Source organism: Remersonia thermophila, chromosome 4, assembly GCF_042764415.1.
Source record: "Remersonia thermophila strain ATCC 22073 chromosome 4, whole genome shotgun sequence".
Classification (NCBI taxonomy): Eukaryota; Fungi; Ascomycota; class Sordariomycetes; order Sordariales; family Chaetomiaceae; genus Remersonia; species Remersonia thermophila.
The window spans coordinates 2905912-2917516 of NC_092220.1; the positions used below are offsets into that span (position 1 = coordinate 2905912).

At 61.0% G+C, this 11605-nt stretch overlaps 1 protein-coding gene across 1 annotated transcript; it reads right to left on the reverse strand.

Moving 5' to 3' along the window:
* Positions 1 to 5662: 5662 nt before the first annotated feature.
* On the reverse strand, positions 5663 to 7186 carry VTJ83DRAFT_4966 (uncharacterized protein; the record flags this gene model as incomplete). Its single annotated transcript, XM_071011513.1, has 4 exons — positions 5663 to 5995; positions 6089 to 6325; positions 6455 to 6686; positions 6762 to 7186. The coding sequence occupies 4 exons, from the start codon at positions 7184 to 7186 to the stop codon at positions 5663 to 5665; spliced, it is 1227 nt and encodes a 408-aa protein (XP_070866416.1).
* Between the last annotated feature and the right edge of the window lie 4419 nt (positions 7187 to 11605).

The window sequence follows — 11605 nt, forward strand, 5'->3', positions numbered from 1 at the left end:
CTCGGATAGGTATGGAGTCTAATGTGTATAGTACTATAGACACGAGAACGAAAAAAAGTGGACACTCGGTACAGTACGTACAGAGAGGGAGGGAGCACTACCCGGTCATTGTCGTGATCGGACGAGACCCTGTTTGGCCTGGACGTCCATCAGATCACCTCACCATGGGCGTCCCCGGCGCGACCGGGGACCGGCGACCCGGCGGGGACGAGGTGCCACAGATCAGGAGTCATGTGAAAGAAAGCCGTTCCCGCCTCCTCTGCCCAGCCATCGTGGTGTATGTACATACTACATGGCACATCATGCATCGTCGCAGAGGCCATCAGAGTTTCACCTTGTCAAAAAATAAGGAGTTCTTTTTCCTTCCTTTCTCGTCGCTGCATGGCAAGTCCCGTGAGCAGTCGGCAATCCATTCGACCATTGCCACCGTCGCCAGCAAGCCGTTCGGGCTGCCGGCTCTCTGCCATGCCGCGCCCTATTTCAGGCAAAGCCGAGATTGCGTGCAGAACAAAAAAGAGCGGGCGTCCAAGAGCTGGAGGGCTGATGATACGAGGCGTCCGTGATGGGGGGGGGGGGGAGGGGGGGGAGGGGGGAGACGGCGGAACCTTCCATGGAGCTCGTCGTGTCCTCCACTACGTACCTCCCCATATCGTGCTCCTCAAGATGTCAAGACAAAAGCAGAGACGCGACCGTAGGCATGGAGCGTAGGATCGTGTGCCGGGCCGAGCGAACCCTTAGAGAGCTGGTGGCCCTGCATCCCCAACGAGTCGCCATCGACCAGCAGACCAGGTTCAACGCCGCAATCTCGCGGGCACGGGCACAGACTCCCGCCCCGCCTCGTCCATCGGTCAAAAACGGGGGACTTTTGGGGTCGAGCTTGGGTTCGGGCGGACGGGTCCCTTGCTCTCTCTCCCCTTCCCCCCCCCCCCCCCCCCCCGGCGGGAGCCAGTTTCCATCAGCGCCTGCCCCTGCCCCTGCACCTGCACCTGGACTCTCCTTCCCCGATCGAGGCCATGGCGCCGGCACGCTCCCGGCGGTTGTGGCGTCTGCTCTCGTTCGTTGTGGCTTGACGTGACCAAACGGTTTTGGCTCCTGACCCCATGCCCTTCCAGGCAAGGCGCACGTGCGACCCCCTCGCAGCCGAGCGTTGGTGGCTTGCCAAAGCAGCCTTCTGACTGGACGCTCGCGCAGGATTCTCGGACCGAATACCAGTTCCAGCTTCGTCGACAAGCATCCAACCGCCACACGGGTTTTTTTCTTCTCTCTTCGTTCTGCTGTTCATTGATCGCGTTGTGTTGGATCGTGTTGTGTTGTTGCCGGAAAACTAAGCTAGCAAGTCTTGCGAATGACATAAATCCTCAGTCAGCAAATCGCCGTTTCATTGAACAGGGCCGCCAGGGCCACTCTGCGGAGCCGAGGTGCACCGCTTTCCGGATCGGTTCGGGAGCGGCGAGAGACGAGATTACTTGTTTCTACCCAACCTACCGCCTCGGACCTAGCCTCGACGCCCTGTCCCCATCCGTGGTGACAGCTTCTCTTTGGTGGACCAGCAACGTCCTGACTGGGCTGTTGGGCGGCGCGTAGCCTTGCGCGGCCAACCCGAACGCTTGGGAACCTGCGGCCATGTCCCATCCCATCTTGCGTCCCGCGGCCGCCCGTCGACGCCAGGGTAGCCGAATCGTAGCCGAGCGCGCGGCGGTCATGGGACGTGGACGCTCAGCGCGGTTCGTTATCAATCGACACATGGACGCCACCATCCCTCATCGAGGTCCATGTACGCAGTAGGTGCCGCGTATAGGCCTCACGGCTGGACCGGGCCTTTGCCGCGCACAGCTGGAGATGAGCAGAGACGTTTCCTGCATGAAACTCCACAGGACATGCACGAGACTCGTTCGTCAATATGTTTTTGCCTCCCCCGCGAACCGCCGCAGCACGTGCGATGCCTTTGCACGAGCCCCGCGGCTTGTGGGACTCGGCGTAGGGGCATGGACGTGTTCTAGCCGCTCACCCTCCGTCCAAGCTGAACTTTGGATTCATCTCCGGGGGCAGACGACGGCCATGTGGGCACCACGCGCCATGGCCGGCACTTCCTCCGCTACGGCTTCGAAAAAGACAAAACCGTCCATTCTACGTACGCACAAGTGCTATCCATGCCGAGCATCAGGACGGCGCCACGGACATGATAGCATGTAGTTACATACAAGCAAGTAAGCTTCGGCGATGGCCCCGATCCAGCACATCTTGGGTCTCGACGCCATTTCACGCCCCGTGCGCGCGCGCGCGCGCGGCCGCCGCCGCGGGAGGGTGGTGTAGCATTCGACAGCGGCTGTCACAGACCGCCAAGGCGCCATTAGCACGGATGAGCAGCGGCGCTTGCAGGAGATGCCATGATTGCCGACATACCTCGGGCTCGCTCGCAGGGACGAGACGAGACGAGACGAGACGAGACGAGGAGGACGAGGTAGCGTCTCATGACCGACCAGCCCGACCCTGTCGTCGACATCGCAGGCCGTGCCCGCCCACCCGCACGCAAGCACGCCGCCGCCGCCGCCGCTCCTCCCAAGACGGACAGCCAGCCCCGCAGCCGAACCCGGGTCGAACCACGGTACGGGGCACTTCGCTTCGGCCTCGCCAGGACGTTAGCTTCGGCTTTGATTACCTACCTTTGTGTCTGGGCCCCAACTTTCTTGCTTTCTTCATCCTGATGCAGATTTCCTTCGTCCAGGGCTGTCAACCGCACGGATCAGCAGACGGGGATCCCTCTCTCCACTAACCTGTCACCGATGGACGCGGGCCCCTACGGACCCCCCATGCCACGGGGCGGATTCTCCCACGCTCGCTGCAACGCACCCTCTTCTCTCTCCCTAACACTAGCGTGCAATCCTTGGTTGTTGTAACCTGTGCGGGTACGGGACACACACACACACTCACTCTGTCTCTGTCTCCCTCGCCCACATCCCCGCCACCATCAGCACCTTCGTGCCGGGGTCACACGTCTCATCTCGCATTCGCGCAATGTGGAAACCTTATGTTCTCTTCCTGGCAAGGATCCTTTCCGCTTCCGTGCCCGCCGTCTTGTTCTGTGGCAATGGTGCGATGAGGCCTCTTCCATGGGGGGGGGGAAGATAGACTCCATACGCAGGATAACTAACTATCTGTATGGGACCGTCACATGCAAACGCGGCTTTGCATAGGGGCCTACTGTGTACGCAAGAGATGAATCTCCTCCCACCAGACGTGCATCAGACGCAAGCCACCTCCCCTCCCTCCCCTCCCCTTCAGCACGACGACTGCCAGGGTTTCTGGATTACCAAAGGTCAGAAGCGTGAAGATGGCATCAAGACCCCCATCTCCGCTCTCTCTCTCTCTCTCTTTCTCTCTGTGTGTATGATCATTGACGACGTTCACACGATGCCGTCACACTCTCCCTCGCCTATGCCACGAACCCAACTCCACTTGCCGTGCCCGCCACGTTGTGAAATGCTACTGTAGTACTGTAGTACTGTAGTACCTAGGCCCTCTCGCCCCCCCCCCCCCCCCCCCCCGGGGACCTCTCAACAACCGAAAGGACCTGAACAGAGATGGCCCATACTTGCACACGCTGGATGGACATCACTACTGTACTACCTATAGTATACACATCTCCACCACCCGCGGCTCGTTTCGAGGGCGTCTAATTTCCTTGACATGGCTGGCGCGTCCGTGTCCCAATCCTCAGAGAGGAGGAAGAGGAGGAGGAGGAGGAGGAGGAGGAGGAGTGGCGGTAAGGGATGATTCATTCCTCTTGGTTGGGACCTGGGAGAACCCAGCCCAGCTCAACGCCTCCACTATTGTGGATGCCCCCCCCCCCCCCCCCTCAGGCATGAATGGGCGGAGAATGAGGGCGGGAAGGAAAAGCTCTAGGGAAAGAGGGAGAGGAGAGGGAGAGGAGAGGGGCGGGAGGCGAAACGCTCGCGGAAGACGGGCTTGTTCCCCTTCCAGCCTTCGCCTTCCTCACGCACTCCTCACAAAGATTGTCAAAGAGAGCCGCCGGCCGACGTATGCATGTATGTGTGTGTGTATGTATGTGTCTCTGTGTGTGTGTGTGTTTGATCCTGCTTCGTAGTCAGATAACAGACGGCTCGGCCGCGCGGGACTTTGCGCGCGCGCCTCGCCCAGCATGTGAACGAAACCAAGCCCGTCTTTCTCCTCTGCGGTATGCAGTTCGGCGCATGGAGCTCGGCTCGAGGCAGGGTGCCGGGCGCGCGGCGCAGCGCAGTGCAGTGCAGGCGGTTGGTCTGTGTTCCTCCCTCGCATCTGCCGAGCGGGACAAGCACCTACGGCGATCTTGTGCATATGTCCGTACGTGCATTCGGTGCCCGGTATTGGCGTCCTTCTAGGTAAGGTGCGTAGGCATGTAGGTCCGTAGGTGGGTAGGTGCCTAGGTAGGTAGGTCTTCTAGAGCGCACGTACTTGCTCACCTAGGTAGGTAGGCCGGTAGGTGGGCAGGTAGGCAGGCCTCTGCTCCCAGAGTGGTCTGCCATCTTGATAGATGTGCCGCTCAAGAAGCAAAGGGACCGTTACGGACCTCAGGAGCCCAAGGCCCGAGGGGTAGCTCCAGCAGACGGGGACGGTGGTTTCATGGTGAGAGCCTCGAGTGCCCGCTGGTGTTCTCCGGGCGGCCCCGTCCCTCGGGCGGCTCCGGTATGCCTGATCGGGGCACGCAGGTACGGGAGGAGGGATAGGTTCGGAGCGGGGAGCGGCGTGACACCCGACCCCCGCTTCGGTTGGCGGCGGCTCCAGGTCCTGCCTCGGCGGGTTGTGTGGGCCGCGGCGCCCGGAGTGGGGCCGGGCCTAGATGCTCCGGCCCGGACCCCGCACTACGTTCCTCACGGATCTCGCTGCCTCGGGACGTAACGCACGCACGCTACCTAGGAAAGGAGGTGGGATTGGGATGGATGCTCTGTGGTGAGAGGATGCTTCTCCTCTCGGCATTTGCGACCATGTACGTATCGTTGGATTTTCGCTCAAGGGACGACCCGGATTTGGCAACTCCATGCGTTGATCCCCGTCTGGGGTCGACCGGGTCGACCAGGGGGGGTGGAGAGGATTGTCGCATGATGTCGTAGAGCGCGTCAAAGAGCGGGGAGGGTAAGGGGGGGAGGGAGAGGGGTTTTGATGAATGCATGCCTGAGCATGCCTGAGATCCTACTACAAGCATGGACGTGTGAAGTTTACGGGAGGACACGGCCGATGGACGATGCTGGGGGGGGGGGGGGGAATCCGCCGAGATGCACCGACGAAACTACCGTCCTCTCAGCGTCTACGCAACGCTCACGTTGTATGCATGCGACCCCAGCGCGGGGCGCCGATGGCACTGCGTAAAATCACAACGGGCGGGGGCGGGCAAGATGTCGAGCCCCTGAAACGGGATGGGAGATTCCGCTTCGGTCTTTCTGCATAACATGATTTCCTGCGATCAACCAACGGCGTAGCATGCACCGGCATTGAGGACACGTCGCAGATCGCTGCAGATCGTTGGGAGGGGGATCTCGTTTTAACGTGTGCGAAAAAAAAAAAAAAGTCTGTCTACCGCCGCACCAACATGCAAGGAATAAAAGAAGCAGGAATCATGTCGAAAGGGTATCAGGCTCCATGCATCCCCGCGTCGTCGTCATCCTCATCACTGCTGGAAGATGACCGAGTTAGGGTTGCCCTCGACGATGGCCTCGGCGATGGCTTCCCCGATCTCGCCCGTTGCGACGTTGCGCCGAAAGACGACGATGCGGCTGTCGGACTGGGCGGCGCTGGCGACGAGGGTGCCGTCCTTGTTAAAGGAGAAGTGGCGCGGGTTGATGCCGCCGGCGGGGGCCACCTGGACGAGCTCGAGCGCGCCCGACTCGTGGTCGACCTTGAAGGTGATGAGCGGGTCCGAGGGCACCGTGGTGCCGTCGGCGAGGGTGAACTCGAGCGACCTCTCGTTGCGCGACGAGAGCGTGATGAACTTGCCGTCGGGCTGTGGGGGAGGGAGGCGGCGTGGCGTGGTTAGCACGTGTTGCGGGCTCTCTCGTCTCCCAGAAGGATGCCGCCCGGGTAGCGGTGGACTTACAGAGACGTAAATCTCGGCGGCGGCGGTGCCGCTGGGAAGCGCCTGGTCGTCGCCGTGGGTGGTGGCGTTGAACACGCGGGTGAGCTTGAGGTCGTCCCCGGTGTACTCGACCGAGAAGCCCTGGATGAGGTTCTTAAGCTCGGCAACGACGTAGAGGAAGGTCTTGTCGCCGGCCTTGTAAAAGGCGACGTGGCGGGGACCCGTGCCACGCTCCTCCGGGGGATAGACGAAGCCCTCCTGCCAGAGAAGTCAGCCTGAGGTGGACTTTGACATTCGGAGTCCTGGGAGAGAAAGAGAGAGAGAGAGAGAGAGAGAGAGAGAGAGAGAGAGAGAGAGAGAGAGGAGGGGAGCGGCTCCATGACGCACCTTGATCTCGTGCTCGAGCGTTTCCTTGTTCACCTTGAAGACGCGGAGCACATCGGCGCCCAGGTCCGGGAAGACGAGAAAGTCTCCGGTGGGGTCGAGAACCGCCTGGTGAGGGCGCGACACGTCTTGCGGGGGGCTCTGATTATCACCCGGAGGGGCATAACCCTCGGTCTTGATGAGGGTGATGGCAGAGGGGTCCTCGACGTTGAAGGTGTCGATGCCGGCGCCGGCGCTAGGTGTGCGGCAGATTAGCGTTGGGCACCCTCTTGGGGAGGCCAAGGGGGAGGGGGGGTGTCGAGCTGCTCACTAGTTGGCAACGGCCAGGCCGCGGCCGTTGTTGCCGTAGACGGTGTTGCTCACAGGCCCGGGACGCGTCTTGGCCCCGCCCAGCCTGGTGACGGCAGCGTTGCTGCCGATGGCCAGGGCGTAGAGATCGCCTTGCGGGGCGCCCCAGGCCTCGTTGACGCAGTAGAGGACGTCGCCGGCCTGGGTCAGCCACGACGGATTGACGCCGCAGGCCTCCGACTCGGCGACCGACGTGAGACGCGAGTGAGCGAGCTGAAGCGTGATGACCTTGCCCGACTGACCCCATACCGCAGGATATGTGGTGACCCAGAGGTGCGCGGACTCGGCGGTGCTGTTGTTGTTGTTGTTGCCGCCGCCGCAGGGGCGGGCCGCCGCCAACTGGAAGCCAGCCGTCAGGGCGGCAGCGATGCCGTGAGACGTACGCATGGCGATGAAAGAGGAGGAGGAGGAGGAGGAGGAGGAGGAGGAGGAGCAGGGAATGGATGGTGCTCGACGGTCCGAGTGACGAAGCCTAGGCCTAGGGTCTCTTTGGCGATCACTGACAGCGACAAACCAAGTCGAGCCCGAGAAGGGGAGAATGTTTTGTTTTGTATTCTCTCTTTTTCTTCTTTGAAATGCGTCGTGGGCCGCCTGATGTCCCAGGTGATTGATCGGCGCGCAGCCTCCGAGCAGCCCTCGCCCAGTGATACGGCGGGAGCCAGGGCTCTCTCTACTATATATAAAGGAAATGCAAGGTTGTGTTGATCACCTCAGACGCAAAAATGTCCGCCCAAGTGGACACACGGTAGCAGCTTAGGGAAGGGGCAGGGACCGGAGACATCTCATCGGGCCGCTCACATCAGCGACCGCCATTTTGGTCCTCCATGCGGCACTTTGTTTGATTTGGACGGAGCCCAGGCGATTGGCGGTCCTCCTCGCCGCTGTTGGAACACACGTCGACGAGGCCCTGCGGCTCGGGTTGGCTGCCGGGACCCGGCATATGGAGCAGGGGAAAAATAACCCCAGCCTGGCGGCGGAATGCCCCTTGCAGGGCTCAGAGCAATCAGGGAGCGCGCGGACGGACGGGGTTGCTTGTGCTCCATGGATTGCCGCATGGCGAAGGAGGCAAAGGAGGCACGCAATCGCCTTGGGACCAGTGGACGTAGGACATTGCCCTGGGGAGGCTAATCTATCACGGCCCGGATAGACGATGGAAGCGGCGGTAATGCTCCGCGTCGGGCATGGATGAGACGTTGAAGCGGCATTTGGATGGAGGCTTGATGTTTCAAGGTGGAGGAGGTGGCAGATCTTGTAAAGAGATCGAAATTGCGTGGATGCCGATTGCCGGAGGGAAACCCTTTCATTGCCGGCGGAAGCTTGGCCTGGCCCTGTCAAGCCAAGCAGCGGCCAATCCCGCTCAAGCCAATGCCCCCTTGGGGGGGGAGGGATTACCGAACGGAACGAGCCCGTGTACGCAGTACGCAGTACGCAGCAGTAGCCCGACGCAGGGCATGCAAGGCCAGCAGCGCGGGGGAGAATGGCCAGGGGCCGGGTCCCCGGGAGATCGATCGGTCGCTGCAGCTGCATCGGCAGCTTGGGGGCGGCGAGGCTCCCCAATTTCCCTTCCGGTTGTCAGGTTTGTGTACTACTAGAGATGGCAAGGTTGTCAGACATCCAAGGGAATGGAGGTTGAGGCTGACTGACCCTGAGCTCTTGCATGCCCATGGCCGGCGAGGAGCTGAGGAGCCCATTGGCACTGGATAGGTACCGAGCAAGCAAGCTCTATCACGGGCATCAACATGGGTTGCTGACTGAGCCAGGGCAGCCAGCCATGGAGCAGTGGCGGCCGAGGTTGTTTGCTGCGTAGGTGACTGGTTCATTATTAGTGATTATACAACGGCGGCGCTGGTCTCAGGTTCTGCTGCGCCAACAAGCATGCCCGGAATAGCTGGCCAATCACGCTCGCTCCCTGAGCCAGGGGTAACGTCCAGCAGCAGCAGCAGCAGCAGCAGCAGCAGCAGCAGCAAAAACAACAAAGATGTACCGCACGCCTCAGCTATCTCATCTTACCGTAGGGAGTGCTCGTTGACACAGGCCTCCCCAGGCTGCGGCTGAAGACGAGACCACAAGCGCTCGTCAGAGGAACTCGTCAAAGGCTGCAAGAGCTGCAAGGGCGCATCAAGCCAGCCAGCGGCGCCGTACACAGTAGGCCTGGCATGTGCCACGGCGCAGCAGCTAACCAGGTGCCTAATTAGCTACCCGTCTGCGTACAGCAACTAACTACTGTGTACACAACGGCTAGTTAGCCGCCTTCGCCGAGCCCACCACAGCACGTCGCAACCCGCCGGGCTGGCGCGTCACTGGTTCTCAACGATGCCTAAGGTACCTACTATACCATAGGCACGAAGAAGTCCCTACGTGCCGCGTTGGTTGCCCACCTTCCTTTCTGAGACAATGCTGCGCTGGCTTTTGCCCGTTTCATGCCGTGGATGGTATCCATTCTTGGATGTCACCCGCCTACTATTAGTATGTGCACTGTGCTACAGTCCTCTTCTGCCGTTTTCGCGGTTGAGCCGCTGCGGGCACCACAGCGCCCTCTCTCCTCCTCGCGGCATCCGTTGGCGCGCCGTTGAACGTGACCAACAGTACACGGGCCTTGTCCGACTCGTCCGGTTCCCCCGGATTCGACGCCGTTTTCTGCAAACAACCCCGTCCTCGAGGATGGCCCCATTCTACCACGTCCGGGTCTGAGCGCCCACGGACATTATCATTCCTCCTCCTCCTCTTCCTCATCATCATCAGAACACGAGGTCATATGAGGCTTTTTGGCATGCCACCCCTGGCGCGCGGCGGTTGCACCCATCGCGGAAAGGAATGCACGTTTTTCTTATGTACACAGGCGCGCGCGGCCGCGTATCTGATGGGCTCGCTAACATTAGCGCCGGGACTTGCCCATCGCGCCGCTACCCCACGGGCTTCGCCTATCATGCCCACCGCACCCACCACGCCCGCATCCACGCCAGAATGACACCACAACGGGACCATGTCCGGATCCGCCGTCTCGTCGGGGCACGCGCACGGGCAAGGCGGCTGAGGATGGCCTTGAAGGCAAGTTACTTACGTACGCGTATGTCCACCTCTGGTGGATACGTTCCCCATGGGCCCCGTCGTCTCCAGCCGCCGCCGTCTGCCTTCGGGGCTTCTTTCTCCCCTGGTTCGCTTTTTGTCCTCCGCGGACCCTGGGGTACTATACACGCTAAGCAGATGCCGGTGGTGCTTCTCCTCGCTAGCCATCGCCCGCTTGTGCTTGTCCGATGATCACCAGGCCAGATGCATGCAACTGAGCTGGCCACCGACCCGGACAAGCTCGGCTCGGCGTTCCATGGGACGCATGCTCGGAGAAACGCCCTAGAAGGTTCATGGAAGGACCGGGGTGGGGATGCAGCGGGAGGCGAAGCGCGATAGGATCAGCCTGTCGACGAGGCCAAGGGGGGCGAAGGGAGGGACACCAACCACCTCCCCCAAAGCCGCCAAGGAGGCATGCATGCTTGAGGTGACCTCTCCCCAGGTTCGACGAGTGTGTGGTGTGGCGTGTTGGTTGGGTGCATGCGACGCTCGCTGCTCTGCGTAGGATCCTGGTCGGCAGAAGAGGGGAGAAGGGAGAACTGAGGAGGAGCAGCAGCATCAAATGGCGTAGATTGTACAGAAAGGAAGATACATGCAGCACGCCGCATACAAGGTTGTGCGTTTCTCGAAACGGGCTTCTCTGAAAGCGAGACGCCAGAAATCCGGCATATCTGCTGCTGCCGCTGCTGCCGCTGCTGCACCAACCATCCCTCGCGGTCCATACCTCGGTACAACAGCGACCTGCACAGGACACAGCAGCCCTCCGCAATCCTGTACGACACAAAGGTGAAGAGGCACCGTAACGACATGGCAAAACACCAAGAGACCATCCCAACCCCCGTCCTCTCCGCATGGAATGGCTAGGGCGCCACTTCCCGATCCCAACTGCCGCCGCCTCTTCAACCCCGGTTTCTTTCCACGACCCAGCTCAACAAATGCTACGGGCCCCGGGGGGACGGGGGGCCCGCGGCCATCCCCCAGAGTAACAACACGGGCCAGCGGCGAGGGGGATTGCGCTAGTAACCCGACACCTAACGTGCCAGCGAGCCAGGGCATGCGTTGAACCATGGTCAGAGGAGCCGGTACGCCAACACAACGTCGAATCTGAAACGACCTACCTATGATGCACATACGCGCATCTACATGCTTGCCTGCTTGCTTACACGCAGGCCCCCTCGCTTTCTCCACGGTGCCTCAGCCAGGGTGCTAGCTACCGTAGGTACGTAGGTGGATAGGTAGGCAGGTAGGCATCCCCCAACCCTATACCAATATAGTATGTATACATATGTCTCTTCGGGGTGAATGCTGCAACAACATTGCAACCCTCCCGCCGAATTCCCCCCTCCCCAGGCCGAAATGGGATTGCAAGTCTGCCGGCACCTGACCTACCACAGCAATCCAGCTCCAGACACCGGAACCAAACTCGCCGGGGTTAGGGTCGTAAAGTCCAGGTCCGATGTCGCGCCCCGGCCTTTCTCCGGACGGACGTTACCCTCCTCCTCCTCCTCCTCCTCTTCCTCCTCCATTCCCCACGGTCCGTGTGAAGACTGCAGCACATCCCAACGCACACCCCAACCTGGCCAACCACGGTACTGTACAGCACCTAGCATCCAACGCTGTATGTACATCGCTGGTGAGTAGCAGCACGCAAAACGGTGGGATGGGGTGGTATCAGTCGTGGTGGCGGTGGTGGTGGTGATGATGATGACGATATTGATAGGTCGGTTTACCAACCACACA